General features: G+C 44.8%; 1 protein-coding gene across 4 annotated transcripts in view; it reads left to right on the plus strand.

The window, feature by feature from the left end:
• The window catches only part of LOC130276386 (uncharacterized protein F13E9.13, mitochondrial-like), an 88,384-nt gene that overhangs the window by 35,156 nt on the left and 34,888 nt on the right, over positions 1–18,340 (plus strand). For 2 of the 4 annotated variants that reach the window (XM_056525676.1, XM_056525677.1), the window contains exon 1: positions 8,680–8,784. The exons of 1 other annotated variant lie outside the window; for it this stretch is intronic. In XM_056525676.1, coding sequence (XP_056381651.1) covers positions 8,713–8,784 — 72 coding nt within the window. In that variant the 5' untranslated portion in view covers positions 8,680–8,712. Of the gene's footprint in view, positions 1–8,557; positions 8,785–18,340 lie in introns of those variants that run through there. One more of the 4 variants, XM_056525680.1, reaches the window with a different exon arrangement.

The raw sequence follows: 18,340 nt of genomic DNA on the forward strand, positions 1-18,340 counted from the left end.
TCTACAGGCTCAAAAATGAAAACTCCTAGAGGAGGAGCACAGTCAGGTGGTGGTGTACCTGTCCGGTATTCTGCTGTGTAGATCCTGTATAAATTAGACACTGTAACCCCCTATATAAAGTATACAGAAAAGGTTGCAGCAGCACTCTTGGTCAAAAAAATGGAGGCTCTTAGCGCCCTTTTTGATCAAAATGTGTCCGTCATCCACCACGTGGAGGTGGCCTCATTTCGGATGGGACCCTAACACTCATTCCACTCACCTCTGCTGGGCATATAGCTTCTGACTGAGTGACATACTGGATACACTATCAATCAGACACTATAACTCCTATATGTATTAGATACTGTGCCTCCCATATGGATTTAATAGTTTGCACCCTATATGGATTAGATACTGGTGCCCCCTATATGGATTGAAAACCTTGTCCCCTATATGCATTAGATGCTGTCAAAGTCTGATACTGCGCACCCCCCCCACCACCACCATGCATTAGATATGGTGCCCCCCTGTATTGGTTTGATACTGTGCCCCCTAAACAGATTAGATACTGTTATGGTATATCACTGCCTCCCCCATAGGGATTAAATATTGTGCCCCTCTATATGGGTTAGATACTGTAACCCCCTATATGTGTTAGATACAAGGGTCAAGTACTGGGAAAAAAAGTGTGGGAACTCACCCAAGATATCCACTCAAGGGCTGGTCCTGTAGGACTCTAGCTAATGTGAACGGTGTTTCTGCTGTGGAAAAAGTGCAGGAACTCAGTTCCCAAGCGTTCCTGTAGGACTTGAGCCCTGGTTAGATACGGTGACCCCTATAAGGATTAGATACTGTGCCCCCTACATAGTTTGTGGGGGGGGTGCAGTATCTAATCCATACAATAGGAGCATAGTATCTAATTCTAATACATATGGGGACGCAATATCTAATCAATACAGTGGGAGCATAGTTTCTAATTCTAATACATTTGGGGGCGCAGTATCTAATTCCAATCCATCTGGGGGGCATAGTATCTAATTCATAAGGAAAATGCACAGTATCTAATCCATATGAGGGAGGGTGTAACAGAGTATCTAATCGAAACAGGAGGGGCACAGTATCTAATCCATACATAGATACACATGGATCCATATGGATTAGAAACTGTGCCCCCCCCCCCCCCCATATGGATTAGATACTTACTGTGCCCTCCTTGTATGGATTAGATTCCTGATTGTGCCCCCACATTCTGCGGCCTGCTGGCATTAGAATAATATGATTCTTACATTTTTACATTTTCTATATACTAAATAAACATACATTTCTTGTCAGTGTGTTTTTTTTTACTTTTTGCACTCACAGCAGCAGCAGCAGCAGCTCCCTGCTCTTGCATGCTCCAGAGACTACGGCCTGTGGTCAGAAGTGGTACACGGGTCCCCACACTGGAGCTGGGCGGTATGAGCAAAAACGTGTATCACAGTATTTTTGTAAGTGATGGCGGTTCCACGTTATTTACCGGTATCCCCCCCCCCCATGTGTCCTGGGCGCCGCTTCTCTTCCAACACCCCCCCCCCCAGTGAATTATCAGCTGCACTGTCCCAACATCTGTCCCCACATCATGTCACTGCAAGCGCTCCTCTGCTCATCCTCCTATGAGTTGCGGGCCGCAGGCGCTGGAAATCTGTACTGTACTACAAATAACGTTTCCAGGGCTCTGGTACTGTCTTCACTGTCCTGCGCTGCGGTCCTCTTGCTTTTTACTTGGGACGGGAAAGTCACAGAGCCGCCAGCCTATCATAGGCCGGGGCGGGACATCGCTGCGGCTTGTGATAGGCTGAGCGCACTGTCATGTACGGAGCCGGCATGCTCCTTACATGACAGTGGGCTCAGCCTATCAGCGGCTGAGGCGGGACATCACTGCGGCCGGTGATAGACTGACGGGTCTGTGACGTTCCCATCCCCAGGACCGCAGCGGAGGGACCGTGAGGCCGGTAACGCCGAACGTCGGAAGGTGAGTTAAAGTTTATTTTTGCAGCCCGGGCAACGTTACATGTAGTACAGTACAGATTTCTAGCGCCGGCGGCCCGCAGCACATAGGAGGATGAGCAGAGGAGCGCTTGCAGGTGACATGATGTGGGGACAGCGGAGCTGATTATTCATTGGGGTGGAAGAAAAGCAGAACAGCGCTGGTGGTTCACATATGATTAGTTCCCGATGTGGGGACAGCACACTGAGGCAGATAATTCACTCATTGAGGGGTGGGGAGGGGCCCAAACGGTATTGCAGAGTGGACAAAAATTCATATCGTACAGGAAAAAAAATGTGGGTATTCGGTATGAACTGGTATACTGCCCAGCACTACCCCACACTCCTCCTCAATAAGGCATACGGATCCAGGCCAGTGCCAGATGCAGCCACGCCAGTGGACACAAGGGGAACTTCCACAATATAAGGCAGGCTGATAGGCATATATAGAACCTCAAAGTACTGAATCCTGTTGCTGATTTACACCACCCAACACCCAACCTTAAAGAGCACAGAGCTTGTTTATGTGGTAACCTCCTTCCTTGTTGTCTGACGTTGTAATACATGTGGAGAAGTGGATGCTCAGCAGAAAGTGGATGGGGCTAAACAAAGAAAGTGCCTTCATATTCTGTTAATGTCAGAACTAGCAGTCTCTTATTTCCATCAGAAATGCCAGAACCACAAAGGACCCAGTTTAAGATAATGGTTTTCATATAAATTACATTATCAATAGACTTGACAATTATAAAATATGTAAATAATTTTCCTCTTTCGGCACATATATAGCTCTTATCATAGGGTTAAAAGAGAATCTTTCACAAGGTACTAATAACATTAAAAACTGCAATTTCCTAAATCAAATGGCTTTTCCTAAAAAGAGGTGTTTGTCTGTATTTCACATCAGGGGCAGAAGCCCCAATGAAGATGTATCGAATTCCCTCCCACTCACCCCTGTTCTAACGACAAAAACATTTCTTGTCAGTGTTTTTTTTTTTTTTTACTTTTTCCTAAGTTTGAACTTACAGCAGCAGCTCCCTGCTCTTGCGTGCCCCAGATACTACAGGCCCAGCTCACACTCAGCGGTGGTGCGCTGGCCCCTAGGCTGCTCTTCAATAATATGTAGAGACGTAGACACACCCAAGCCAGTGGACGCCACAGTAAGTGATGTGCCGTCAGCACCAAGGGGTGTAGCTGGAAACCACAGGATCCGGGTGCAAAAAATTGCTCTTGGTCCCCCTACAGATACACAGTCACTTCGCCCCGCCCCCCCCACCCCCATCCATCTATAGTCACCTTGCCCCCAATCTATCCATCTTTCCACAGTCATCTCAACCCCCCCATCCATCCATTCTCAGACCCCCACTCCCATCCATCCATCCATCCACAGTCCCATGCCACCCATCCACCCACAGTCACCTAGCCCCCCATCCATCCATCCACAATACCCCTCCAATGCTCCCTGCGATGCACGGTCTCCTCACCCCCCTTCCCCATCCATATACATCCATTCATCCTCTGTACCCAACCCCCCCCCCCCTTCGGACTCCTCACTCTCTTCACTCCTCCCCCAACGAGTACACTCACCCTCCAGTGCTGCGGTGCTGGTAAAATGTGAGGTGGCAGAGGGTGCTGCTCTTGTGTGCACTGCCGGTGATGTTGCGGGGTCAGACGCCTGTCTGGCCTTGCACAGATTTTTAAGGGGCTCGCACCTGGGATGAAGGTAATGGACATGCTCCCCCTGTGCTCCTTATAGTAACTGTGGCAGTCATTTTAAATGCCATACCGGCTGCTAATTGCCCAGCCCTCATACAGAAAAATGAAAAAGTTATAGGTGGTCAAAATAGAGTGATTTTAAACGCAAAAATTTGGTTAAAAAAGTTAGTGATTTTTTTAAGTGGTATAATAATAGAAAAGTATGTAATCATGGGTATCCTTTTAATCATATTGACCCACAGAATAAAGAAAACATGTCTATTTTACCGTAAAGTGTACAGCATGAAAACAAAACCTTCCAAAATTTGCAATATTGCAGTTTTCTTATCAATTTCCCCACACAAATAGTATTTTTGGGTTGTGCCATACATTTTATGGTAAAATGAGTGATGTCATTACAAAGAATAACTGGTCGCGCAAAAAACAAGCCCTCATACTAGTCTGTGGATGAAAATATAAAAGTTATGATTCTTAGAAGGCAAGAAGGAAAAAACAAAAACGTAAAAATAAAATTGTCTGAGTCCTTAAGGGGTTAAAGGAACATCAGAAGCTTTAAACAATCTTATTTTTTCACAATTTTGAACGGGTGACAATAATTTTGTCCAGCCCATTTTTGGAGTTTGGTGTGACATTATGTCCAATTTGCTTTTTTTTAGTTCCAATACACACAAAGGGAATAAACATGTTTATAGCAAAATATGTGTTACTGCAATCCTTTTCTGTGAGAAATACACAGTCACTTCGCCACAGTCACTTCATCCATCCATAGTCACCTTGCCCCCCATCTATCCATCCTTCCACAGTCATCTCAACCCCCCAATCCATCCATCCTCAGATCCCCATTCCCATCCATTCACAGTGACCTCTCCCCCTCATCCATCCATCCATCCACAGTCCCATGCCACCCATCCATCCACAGTCACCTCATCCCCCATCCATCGTCACCTATGGATGGATATAAATACCGGTACTTCATTTTCTAGAAAAACATTTTTCGGCCATGACTGTAGGTCTTGGTTTTTCATCTGATATGCATTGTCATGTCCATGTAAGATTTTAGTTTTTCATTTTTAATAAATTAACAAAAATTTCCCAAAATTATGGTTTTACTTTGTTATGGGTATTGAGTGCACATATTTTAGCACAAGGCTAAACAACAAAATGCAAAAGGGTTTAAAAATCCAAATCTATTGTAGTTGTAATTTCCGTCAACCACTGAAAGCATTGAAAATTATTCTAAATGCTGTTTTGAATGCTTTTAGGGTTGCAGCTGTTAAAACGAGATGGTATATTCCCTAGAACAATTGGGGAGAAGCATGCAGCTAAACTGCTGGAGACAGATTCCATTGAAAGTCTATGTAGTCCATCCCCTACAACAAGGAGAGAGGCAGGGAGAGAAGTGCTCCTCCTCAATTGTTCTAGCAATTTTTGGGGTCTCATTTTTTGTTTAAAAATTTCATGCAAACTTGAGAAAAACGATAATTCAGCTCCTAGAACAAGAAAAAATATGATAAAACTTAACGTTTAATTCGTGCACATTAAAAAAGTTTCTCTGAGAAAACGGAGAGTGACATGTCACTCAGTAAAACATAGGAGTGAAACGCCAACGCCAAGCCTAAGTCATGACAATGATGCCATCTAGGGATGAGCGAATAGAAGCTGACAAACCCGAATTCGTTATGAATTTCGGGAAAAATTCGATTAGCAAGGAATGCGAATATCATTGCAATTCTATTGCTGATCGCTTCATTAAACTCCATTTATTGTGGTTCAGGCTCCAGGGCATCTAAAATGGCGGATCCACATTTCAGTAAATGGGGCAAGGAACGCTGGGAAGGTGGGAAGGCAAGGCTGGAAGGCAGGTAGGCGGGATGACCCTGAATCACATGCAGGATGCAGCCTATCAGCAGCCAGTCACCCCTGTGATGTCAAAGCCTTTTATATTCAGCAGCCATTTTGTGGCTCATGATTTCATTCATTACACTGCAGAGAGATAGGATGGACATTGCTGTGTGTGTGTTAGGCTGGGTTCACACCCCGTTTTTCAAATACGGTTACCATACACGGTTTTCCGCTAAAAAACGTATGGCAAAAACCGTATGCAACCTTATACAACCGTATGACTCCAAATTAAAACGTATACGGTTTTTCCCCGTACGGTTCTATCCGTTTGCATCAGTTTTTGCTTACGGTTTTGCTATTTTGTTGGATTTAGTTTTCCAGCAATTTAATAAAGTTACTATTGTTCTATTGAAATTCCAATCTGCGCATGTGTCAACTCCAAAAACGGATTAGAAAAACCGTGTGCAACCGTATTCTGAAATTCTGTGTACGGTTCTCATAGACAACAATGTTAAAAGAACCGCATACGGTTCGCATACGGTTTTCCAACCGGAGGCAAAAACGTGGTCGACAGCGTTTTTACCTACGGTTGAAAAATCGGCAAAACCGTATCCGAGGCAAAACGGATGCAACCGTACACAACATTTGGAATACGGTTTACAAAGCATTCTCTATGCATACGGTTTCGGATACGGTCGTATACGTTTTTTTGCGGAAAACCGTATACGGTTACCGTATTTGAAAAACGTGGTGTGAACCCAGCCTTACACAGAAAAGCTTTTTGCAGCAGTGTTTCACATGTTAGGCTGGGTTCACACTACGATTTCAACTACGGTTCTACTTGCCGCACAGTATGAACATTGTCCTCTCAAGATATTCCGTGTTCTATTCACATAACACCTCATTCATGTACAGATCATGCATTGCTTCTGCTGATGGCAATTCTATATACACAGAAACTAATGCCTGTTACATCATATCCATTAACTGCCGCACAGTGTGGGCAATGTTCTTTTTATGATACTTCGTGCGTTATCCATTTGAAGCAGACTTCATGTACCGATCATTAAAAAAAACATACAAAAGCTAATTCAAATGGTATTGCATGCATGCACAGTCATGTGCCTACATCGTTTTATCTTCTGACTGCCCCACAGTATGAACATTGTCCTCTCAAGACATTTTGTGCGCTAATCGCATGACGCCACATTCATGTACTCAACATGCAAAACACAATGATACCAAGCTTATTCTGATGGCATTATACATTCTTTTCTGCTAAATGTGTTAATACAAAAAGAAAAGCAGTCGCAGTAGGTACAGACTCCCCATAGAAAAATTCATAGTTTTATCCAAATACCGCATAATGTGAATAAAAAAATGTATATGTAATACAGGATAGAATATGTATGTAATACGAATAGAATGTGCAAACAAATTGAATACACTGACCGGATTATGATTAGAGAGCAAGAGGTTGCATAAATGTAAATATTGTTAAATAGCATCCTTCGTTTGTATAGGCCAGGCTTCCATGAAAAAGATATTGTATATACATGGGGCATATCGAATAGTATCTAGAAACATAACACATAATATAAGCACCACATAATAAAATAGAAGGAGCTATAATCACCGATTGCTCCATATATAAAGATCCACACCATAGTCCTAATGCATGTGAAAAAGGCGTATGTATCAATACCGCACAATGTAAACAGATACGTATACAAGATGCAATTGGATGCTAGACGAATGTAATGCGCTTGTTCATACCAAATAGCCACTAGACATATAATGACCTGATAATCCAAAAGTAAACATGAAGGAGCAATGCGTATGGAATATTTTGAGAAAACCATTATTCAAACCATAGATAGGTACATGATGCATACGAAATAACACGTGAATGACGATGTGCATGCTTGAGAATGACGATGTGAGATCTTTGAAACGTAGCACTTTTGTATTGTGCCTGGAATAAAATTTCACCTGGATGATTTACTTCTGTGTGCTGCCATCTGTTCCTATGGATATATATATATATATATATATATATATATATATATATATATATATATATATATACACATCCCTCCCTCCCATACACTTATTTTTTTATATACATTACTGGTCCCAGAGTCCCATTCGGCGCTGCACAGAAGGGTGACGTCCTCCTGCACTGTGCCCAGCAACCACGCAGCGCCCGTAAAGTAGCCGTGGCCAGAGCTGCGGCCGTGATACATTACCGAGAGCTGCCGCGGCCCTGGCCGGTATTTGTCAGCGCATTGCATAGCCCAGCACAAATCCTGCGCATCAAATCTGCGTAGGTGTGAACATACCCTCACAATATATACTTAACCAGCATCTCTCATGTTGACAGGACTGTATATGACATTAGCCCATGTTACGCTATGGCCTGGAGAAAAAAATATATTTTCTCCCATTGGTTAAATCCTTATGGTCATGGAGTGCTGCAAAACTGCAGCCGCTTTTCATGTGGTGGATTTGGGTCTGACTTTGAGGGAGATTCATCAAAGCTTGTGCAGAGAATTTCCACACATCTGCATGAAAACTATTCCATGGCTGGTGAACTTGTAAATACAGCCTTGGCAGGTGAGTATTTTGCCCACCTACTGCCCTCATGCAGCATTGCAATAAATCTTTTTCTGTGTGCAAAAAAACCCTGAATACAGAGAACCGCACCTAAAAGCCATTCTCCCTCCCAATGCAAGGCGCTTTGAACCTTTGAATCTACCCGCCCGCGCCACTTTCAAACAGCGCGCGATATCAGGCCCACAACATTTAATGCAGAGCCCCCAGCACCGCGAGACAGCGCAACTGGCGAGCCTCAGTTATATAGACTATGGCCGCGCCCCCTCAGCGACGTAACACACAAAAGAGGCGTGTCTATCGGGCGGCGCTGTCAACAGCTGTCAGTGATCACGTGAGTAAACAGACGCACGTGGCTGCGGACCACGTGGTGACGCGTCTAGCCTGCGAGAGAGGAAGAGCTGTCAATCACAGAGTACGGAAGTGATTCAGCCAATCAAGTTGCTGGGAAAATTTACTAGCCAATCAGAAGGCGGCAAAATTTGACACGACACCGGGAGAGTTTTCGCTGGCGGGGTGAGTGGCTCAGTGCTGATAACAATGCTGGAGAACAGCTGCAGGTCACTGCTCGCCTTTCATTCACGGTTAACGGTAGATTTTAGAGGTGAAAAGGTTTGTTTATGTTATGTACAAAACCTTGAATTAAAATATAGTATTGGAATGAATGGGGAACCTGTCTGTTCACAATATAATGTAGTGTTTTCCAAACAGGGAGTCTCCAGCTGTTGCAAAACTAGGATTCCCAGCATTCTGTGCAGCCATAAAACTATAGACCAGTGGTCTCCAACCTGCAGACCTCCAGATGTTGCAAAACTACAACTCCCAGCATGCCCGGACAGCCAACGGCTGTCCGGGCATGCTGGGAGTTGTAGTTTTGCAACATCTGGAGGTCTGCAGGTTGGAGACCACTGCTATAGACCAATGGACCATCTGGATGCCCACAGTTTGGAGACCACTGCCCTAGACCAATCTACATCAATAGGATGCAGGGTCCATAGGAATGATTGGAGGACTGTGTAGAGGAAGAGTGGTGCAAATGCCCTTAGCAACCAATCAGATCGCTTCTTTCATTTTTCACAGGCCTCTTTAGAAATTAAAGAAGTGATGTGATTGGTTGCTATGGGCAACTGCACCGATCTTCCCCTACACAGGTTTTGATAAATCTCCCCCCTTTGAATTTAAATGCATTGCGCAAAAATGTGTGACACTATTACCACTAATGTAAAATCCAAGAAAAATGTGTGTGAACATTAAGTGCAGCCTTCATTTTGTGGAGAATGAATAAAACTTAGGGGGAGATTTATCAAAACCTGTCCAGAGGAAAAGTTGCTGAGTTGCCCATAACACCCAATCAGATCACTTCTTTCAGTTTTGAAAAGGCCTGTGAGAAATGAAAGAAGAGATCTGATTGGTTGCTATGGGCAACTCAGCAACTTTTCCTCTGGACAGGTTTTGATAAATCTCCCCCTTGGTTTTCACTAGGGATCCACCATAGATATTATCGGCCGATAATCACGATTTTGGGCATTATCGGTATCGGCAATTACCTTGCCGATAATGCCCCGCACCGCCGCTGCCCCATTGCCTTCCCCATCCCCGTTTTTATGATTACCTGTTCCCGGGGTCCGCGCTACTTCTGGCTCCTGTGGTGTCCTGCGCTGTCCTGCGTTATGCTGTGCGCTGCGCAATGATGAGTGACGTCCTCAACGCGACGTCACCATCAGTGTGCACAGTGACAGCTCAGGACGCCAACGGAGACAGAAGTAGTGCAGACCCGGCAGTGGTTAAACTCAGTACCGGCAGTGGGAGAGAAGCGGGCGGTCTCTGGGCAGGGGGGGGGGGGGGCAGCGGCGGCGGTGGTAGTGCAGACCCCGGGAACAGGTAATTGTAAAACTGGGGATGGGGGAGGCAATGGGGCAGCAGCAATGGTTAAACTCAGAACAGGCAGGGGAAGAGAAGTGGGCGGCGGTCTCTGGCCCCGAAAAAGCCGCTGCAGTTCATTGATTTAAAGCGCCCGCTTTAAATCATTGATCTGCAGTGGCTTCTGTAGTGCTGGGGGGGAGTGGTGAATTGGCCGATAACTTATACTGGAATATAGGTATAAGTTATCGCTATTGGCCGGAAAGTCCACAGATTATCGATATCGGCCCTAAAAAATCAATATCAGTCAATCCCTAGTTTCCACTTGTTTATTTTTTTCTGGTGTTTTTTGGAAAATTTCCACTGCAGTTTTTGAGCCAAAGCCAGAGGTGGATTCAAAGGGAATAGGACATATAAGGGAAGGACTTACACTTCTCCTTCCTTATGGATCCACTTCTGACTTTGGCTCAAAAACTGCAGTGGCAGATATCCAAAAACACCAGAGAAAAACCAAGTGGAAACCTAGTCTCAATGTAAAAGTATAATAAAGGTGTTATTATTTTCTTTTTTTGTTTTCCGATTGTCCCCTATGGAAAAAAAACCTTATTGCAGTTTGGTGACAGTGACCTCTGAGGTGGAAACTAAATGAAAAGTCACATTAGAAGCTTAAACTTGTATTGCTAAACCATGTCATGTTTAGAGTCCATCCCATGTGTATTACTTGTGTGCAGTTAAAAGGTTCACAGTTAGGCCATGTTCACACTGCGGAATTTCTGTGCGGAATTCAGCAGGAGAATTCTCCACGGACATTCTGTAGCAGCAGAGTCCCTTTGATTTCAGTGGGATTCTGCTGCACTGTTCACATGGCAGAATTTCTGCAGCAAATGCTGCTGCTGCAGAAATTTGGATTCCGGTCTCCACAGAAAAAATACACATTATCTATTCTTTCTGCGGATTCCACAAGGAAATGTATGAGACGGCACATTTCTCAGTGGTCCTAGCGCACATGTTATCTGTGCGGACATTTCATACATTTTGTACATAAAAGAGAAATGCAGCAGCGGCATTCACTGAAATGTGCAGGGTTACTTTAATAAGGAACAAGCGTGACAGCAGAGCTGGAGTAATCCACAGAACAGAGCGACACTGTGTTTCACTGGCGGCTTCTTCCGGCTCTATGCCGTGACGTGGTGGTGGTGGAGGTGGTGGTGGTGGTGGCGGTGGCGGTGGTGGCGCTCATGATATACGCAAGGAATGCGCCTCATCAGCAACCGTCCTCACGGCAACGGCTTTACATATATTTTATACATTTTCCTCCATGTGAAATCGGCCCTACACTCCTAGCACAAAAGGAGCAGAGTGACCGCCCATGAGACCACCTTCTAGATCACCATCTTGGGACAAGAGGTTTTCACAGAAGAACAAAAGTAGTAGCACAAACTGTACTATGTGACTCAAAATGTAACCTCCATTATTCACAAATATTCCAGTTTCTGTAAAGTAGGTGTCAGATAGCCGGAGCTGGGCCCCCAGTAGCTGCATGATCCTACCTCTAGTATACAAACATGTCACTGCAGTCTCTATTGTTTGAATGGATGGGCTGGTTATAAATCAAACAACTATTCCAAGGGTTGTAATAAACTTTTACCAGAATTTGACAATCAGAAGCCTGGGAAAGTTTGGTGACAGCAGTTATATTGCTTGTCATCCAGCTTTCCCAGATTCAGAGGGGCAATGTTTGGTCCCATGGGGCGGTACTCTCTGAGACTTTCCCTCCAGCGTACGCTCTCTTCTTCTTGGAATCCAGGAGATCACTGCTGAGAGCTACATCATCCTCCCCAAGGACCAGTAGCCGTCAGGCAGTGTTCTCCTCTTTGTCTGGCTGCATACTTGAGGGCTGCAGCGATTAGCGAGGAGCCGGCAGCAGCATTGTGCGCTCCCCTTTGAAGGTGGATGGCACACCTGCTGAACGCCAGTCACTGAATGCTTATTGTATAACTAAGACTCTACCCTTGACAGATGCTCCCATAATGGGCGCCGTCTCCGGGGCAACAACGTCTATACAAAGTCAGATTAGTGGCCGCACTTAGTTATGCAAATACAAATGATGAGAAGTTGAGTTGTTCTGCCTGTGCAGGGGCCACACACACTTATCCCTCACTGTTTTCCTATGATAACTATGAAGAGGGGAAAACACACAAGACCCCACATTGTCATTACTATTTCAGGTTCCTGTTTTATATAAAATGACGTCGTTTTCAGAATTATTACTGTCAGACTTGGCTTTACCCCCCAGAATTACAGGAGAGAAGCCTTGTGTCCATTTTGAATATTATGTCAGTGAAGATGAGGACAGTGTTATGACGTGATGCAAGTGGGTTGTCCAATGATGGCTGCTGATTTGGACATGAGCAGTATGAAGAGTGGTGGGAGCAGAATCCAGAGTATTTTAGGAGTGTGTTCATCTTGTGATGATGAGGACAGGAAGGCTTCTGTCAGGGCCAGTGTCTTGGTGTGACAAGGGGAATAAAGACAAATGACCAGCCGAACAGAGTATTTTAGTAGAAGGGTATGCTGACTATTGGGGGGGGCGGATGGGGGTAGGTTTTCCACTAAAACAATTGTGTCCAGGCACTAGTTAAGTTAAGGGTCCCAGCTGTGTATGGGTATATTCAATCTGCAATATGCGTATATATACCCTAAAAACATAAATTACTCTTACCGGTAATTGTTTTTCCTTGATCCCACAACGGCACCCAAGGAGAGACCGCCCCCCTCATCCGCGGGACAGGAAACAGGAACAACTTGCATATAAGGATGACCTGAGCTGCTATTCCCCAGAAACCAGGAATTAAACCAGAAATGTTTAATAAGTAGCACACTAACCAGAAACTTCTATAATACCAACAAAACTTTAAATTTGTATTTTTTTTATATATACACAAAGGGTGGGTATTAGTGGGTGCCGTCATGGGCTCAAAGAAAAACAATTACCGGTAAGAGTAATTTATGTTTTCCCTATCTCCCAATTTATGTTTTCCCTATCACCCATGGAGGGTAGAATAGACCAGATCATTCATTAGGGGGGGGGGACCACAGCCTGGAGTACCTTATGACCAAATGAGAGATCATCATCTCTGATCAAATTCAACCTATAGTGTCTGAAAAAAGTATGAGGTGAACTCCAATTAGCCGCTTTACAAATCTGTTGTATGGAGGCAGATCTTCTAAAGATGTAGAAGCTGATCTGGTAGAGTGAGCTGTGAACCCTGATGGGGGGTCTAACCCTGAAGAAGAGTAAGCTAGTTGAACGGACTGCTTGATCCACCTAGCCACAGTACTCGGGGCAGCTGCTCTACCCTTGTTTGCCCCCTGAAGCTGAAGAAGCAGTTGTGGCGATAGCCCCACTTGCCAGGACACTTCCAAATAGTGAAGCAAACACCCCCTGACATGTAGGCAGTGGAATTCTCTTTCCTTATCATTTTTAGGATTGTCACAAAAGGAAGGCAAAGTGACAACTTGAGTCCTGTGGAAGTCAGAAACCACCTTAGGGAGGAATGCCGGATCTGGAAACAAAACTATTATATCCTCTAAGATAAACAAATACAGCTGATTTATGGAAAAACTAGTAATCTCCCCCAATCCGTCTGGCAGAAGTGACTGCCAACAGGAAGTTTGAGAGTATTTTCAAGGGCAAAACTAACTATGGCTAGAATGGAGCTTTTGTGAGGCTATTAAAGGGGTATTCCAGGATTTTTTTTTATTTGGCTATGCTACAGGGGCTGTAAATTTAGTGTAGTTCATAATATAGTGTCTATACCTATGTGTACAGCATACAAAATGACTGTTCTCAGATTTTTCCCAGGTTGCAATGCGGCTGAGAACTGACTCACTAGTCAGCTGATGACAAGGAGCCTGTCTGCTTCAATGGGTGGAGGGATCGCTTGGTGGGATGGAGATCAATCTGCAACTAATGCAACAGATATAGGCACCCTGATTGAAAACCACAGATCTTTTGAATGGATGCAGCTCATTTATGTTTCAATGGGTGGGGTGGCTGATGTGTGGGAGAGAGGAAAATGGAATTATAGGATTTGTAGTCAAAAAAAGAAAACTCAAAAACGAAATACCAGTTCACAAAAAGCTAGCCACAGTATTATGGTAATCTCACAACATAGCCATTTAGCCCCAGGACAAGCGCAGATCCTTCGTAAGCATGTCCATTACTGTCTGGCAGGTACATACTAAAATCACCTTATGGTTGATAACCCCTTTAAGCACTATATTTAAATCCCAGGGTGGAACAGATGGTTTCACTACTGGAGACATCCTTACTGCTGCTTTTAGAAGCCTTTTTATCCAAGGGTAATCGGCTCATTCATAATCAAAAAGGGCACTAAGGGCAGATACCTGACTTAAGGTGCTAGGTCTAAGATGTTTATCAAGACTTGCCTGCAAAAAATCTAAAATCTTAGAGATATTAGGGGAACCAAGCACATCAATAGGCTGCTGCACAAACCTACCATAAGCCTTCCATGTTCTTAAAGGACAACTGCAGCGGAATTACACTTATCCCCTATCCACAGGATAGGGGATAAGTGTTTGATCATGGGGTGTGTGAAAGTGTTTGTACCGCTGCAGATGTCCTTTAAGTAAATCTGAGAAATTACCTTTTTCCTACTCGCCAGCAGGGTCGTGATCACGTGGTCTGAAAGTCCCCTCTGAGCTAGGATCCCCCTTTCAACAGCCATGGAGTCAGATGAAGATTGAAGGTCTCGGCTTGTGATATTGGTCCCTCATGTAGAAGGCTCAAGGATTCTGGAAGGATCCAAGGGGTCGCTATGGACATCTTTCACAACCACGTGAACCAAACCCTCCGGGGCCAGAATGGGACAATAACTATCACCAATGCCCTGTCCTCTCTTATATTCTTAAGGACCCTCGGGAGCAACCTGACTGGAGGGAAGGCATAAAGGAGACCCCTGCCCCAACACTGGGAGAAAGTATCTATCCACATGGGATGGTCTGTCGGGGACAGGGAATAAAACATTTCCAGTTTTCTGTTTAAGCTTGGCGCAAACAAATCTATCAGCGGGGTTCCCAAACGCTGGCAAATCTGGGAGAATACCCACTAATCTTTCTCCTACTCCCCCTGGTTCAGGCGGTGTTTGCTTAGGTAGTCCGCAATACAGTTTTGGGATCCCTTTAGGTGGAGAGCAAATAAGGAACTTAGATGAATCTCTGCCAGTCTGAAGATATGGTGACAGGTTCTCATGAGAGAGGGAGATCTGGTTCCCCCTTGGTGATTCAGGTAGGCTACCACAGTGGAATTGTCTGTCATAATTTTCAGATCCTTTCCTGCAACCAGGGGAAGTGATTGAGAAATGGCGAAAAGGACAGCCTTCAATTCCTTCAAATTTTGAGACTCTCTGAATACCTCCCGACCTCAAACATACGGTCCTGTACAGACATAGGCTCGAACTTGTCCGCCAGCTTCATTGTTGCTCTAACCACTCAGACCAAGCTATCCACATTTATGCTCTAATCTCTTCTCTAACTATGTCTTGCATGCTTTTAGTGAAGGCAGGAGACACATCCTCCATCCAGGTTCTAGTACTGGCTGGGCACCTCTCAGATTTAAATCTCCCGCCAGATTTCCAACCTCCCCTCTCCTGGGTACTTCCTGTAGGCCGCAGTGCCCCAATCCCCCTTCTGGCACATGACGTCACACCGCACGCACGCCTACGCCCCCTCCCCAGCCACCCATAACGTAACCCGGAAGACGACAGACCCCGCACTGGAAGCAAGCCTGCCGAAGGAGGCGAGAGGGATCGGGAGAAGTGTGCTGTACGCAGGCTGCACTAGACTCTCAAAAGAGGGCTTCTGCTGCATGAAGTACCCTGCATGAAGTCCGGCAATGACCGGGGCCCCCACAGTCCTTATCCTTATATGCACATAGACCCGTCCTGTTTCTCCGTAGGACAGGAAACAGAACTGGGGAATAGCAGCTCAGGTCTGTTCCCTGTCCCGCAGATGAGGGGGGTGGTCTCTCCATGAGTGCCGTCGAGGGCGATAGGGAAATCTTTGCTTGTCTCTGGATAACTTGGATGACTTGCACATGCTGGAACAAGAACTGCAAGCTGCTGGCTAACTCTGGGGCTGGTAAATACAATTTGTTGCACTCTTATCTGCCACCATGAGTCCCCCACTCATAATAGAGCAGTGTTCGTGTGTGCGGAGGGATTGGGATAGACACTAGTCAAGCGTTCGGCCGACAACTATGGCCCTCATTTACTTAGAAAATAGGGTTGTAAGTCTATGTTGCTTTCTTACCCGGCTGCTTTTTTCCCCTGGTATTTATTATTATGTCGCATCCTGTTTGTCGCACTGGGTTTTGTTGGTTTTGGTTTCCAACTCCTCTGAGTTGTCGGGAAAAAATCCACAACAATTCAACAAATTCGGGTTGGAAACCTTTATAAATACGTGGGAAAGATCAGAAATGTCGGGTTACGCCCCTTTTTCGGGTTTGGGAGAATCCACATCGGGTCCGTTGGGAAAAAATGTTGCATCGTCTCGCAGACTGGCGCACGATGTCTGCAACATGTCGCAGACAAAGATGCGCCAAAATAAACCCGACAAAAGAAGTCTGGTTTAGAATAGTAAATGAGGGCCTATGTGTTTGGTCTACCCTCCTTGGATTCCTTCTTCATTGCTCCTCTCTTTCCATATGCAATCTGATTATGCAGCATTTCTAACAAAGCAAAGAAGCCTCTTTTGTTCACTGCATCAAGCGCAGATCATTGCCATTTCTCTGTGTACCAGCTTAGCTCTTGTAATTATTGAAAACTACTCACTCTATCCGAGAGAACAATAGGACAGTAGACTTGACTGAGGTCTACTATGTATGACCGCCTAGCACCATTCTCTCTCATCTATGACTGCCCTTACTCAGAAAATTGCCAGCTTTCCCAAAAATGGTGCAAATCTATGTAAATTCACTAACAGTGAATTTGCTATAAATTCATGCAGAATTCAGTGCAGAAATTCTGCTGTGTGAACCCAGCCTTAGGGTAGGAACACATGTTGCAGATATGCAGCACATTTTTTGAAGCAGAAAATGTACCAAAGGCAGAAGTGTATTCAGCTGGAAGGGGGATTTATAGCACCATCTTTGATATTTCCCCCTCCAGCTGAATCTATGTCTGCCTTTAGCACATTTTCTGCTGCAGAAAATCTGCAGGGTATCTGCAATGTGTGTTCCTACCCTAAGGCCGGGTTCACACGGTAGAATTTCTGCACTGAATTCTGCATGAATTTATAGCTAATTCACTTCACAGGAATTTCTGCAGCAGAAAATTTCCTGTGTGAATGGGACAGCAGAATCATATTGTAGTGTATTGGCTATAAATTCAGTGCAGAAATTCTATCGTGTGAATCCGGCGGCCTAAGGGTCTGTTCACACAGGCAGATTTTCCACAGTGCATGTGCTGCCTAAAATCCACAGCCGATTTTGCTGCCATTGTTGCACATGGCAAAGTTGCACATAGCAACCAATCAGCTCGTTTCTTTAATTTTTTTTTTTTTTAGAGGCCTTGTTAAGAATGTAAGAAGTAAGCTGATTTTCTACAGACCCATTGAAGTCAATGGTGGAAAAATCTGCAGCATATTTTTTTTGCAGGATAGCCGACAATGTGAACAGACCCTAAAGTATTCCGATGTCGGGGGGGGGGGGGGGAGTGACATGTCACTGGATCTTCCATTGGCCAGACTTACTAAAACTTAACAGGTGGCTCCTGGCTGCTTTTAGTAGCTGAGGGCCACCACCAGTAGCCAGCACAGAGCATTCTGCTGCCAGGTATTAACCGTTTAAATGCCCCTATAAAAAAAAAAAAAAAAAAAGGCCAGTGGCATTTAAACTGTTTTTCCATACAAGTCATTGGTGGGGCAGTGGCTGAAATCTGTTCCCTTTATTGCATCGCTTGGAGTTTATCTGTTATCATGGTAGCCCAAGGACCGTACTAGGCCTCTGTCTGTCATGACTGAGCTACTGCTATAATCTGCCTAGGGAAATTAGTTTCCCAAGCAAATGTCCAGAGTAAAACACCATGGGACATTTTTTTTTTGCTTAAAATTGTCGCACGTGCACCTACACTCTTTCTGCTGTAAGTGGTCACCTCAAGCAGAGTTCAATAGTCATGTACACAGTGCTACTGACAGTTTCCTCCATTGTAATAAATTAGAATACCGGGGCAGCGCAGCAGACAAGGCTGATTAGTTGCTATGGGCAACTGCTCCACTTTTCCTCTAC

This window comes from Hyla sarda, chromosome 6 (genome assembly GCF_029499605.1).
Source record: "Hyla sarda isolate aHylSar1 chromosome 6, aHylSar1.hap1, whole genome shotgun sequence".
Taxonomy (NCBI): Eukaryota; Metazoa; Chordata; class Amphibia; order Anura; family Hylidae; genus Hyla; species Hyla sarda.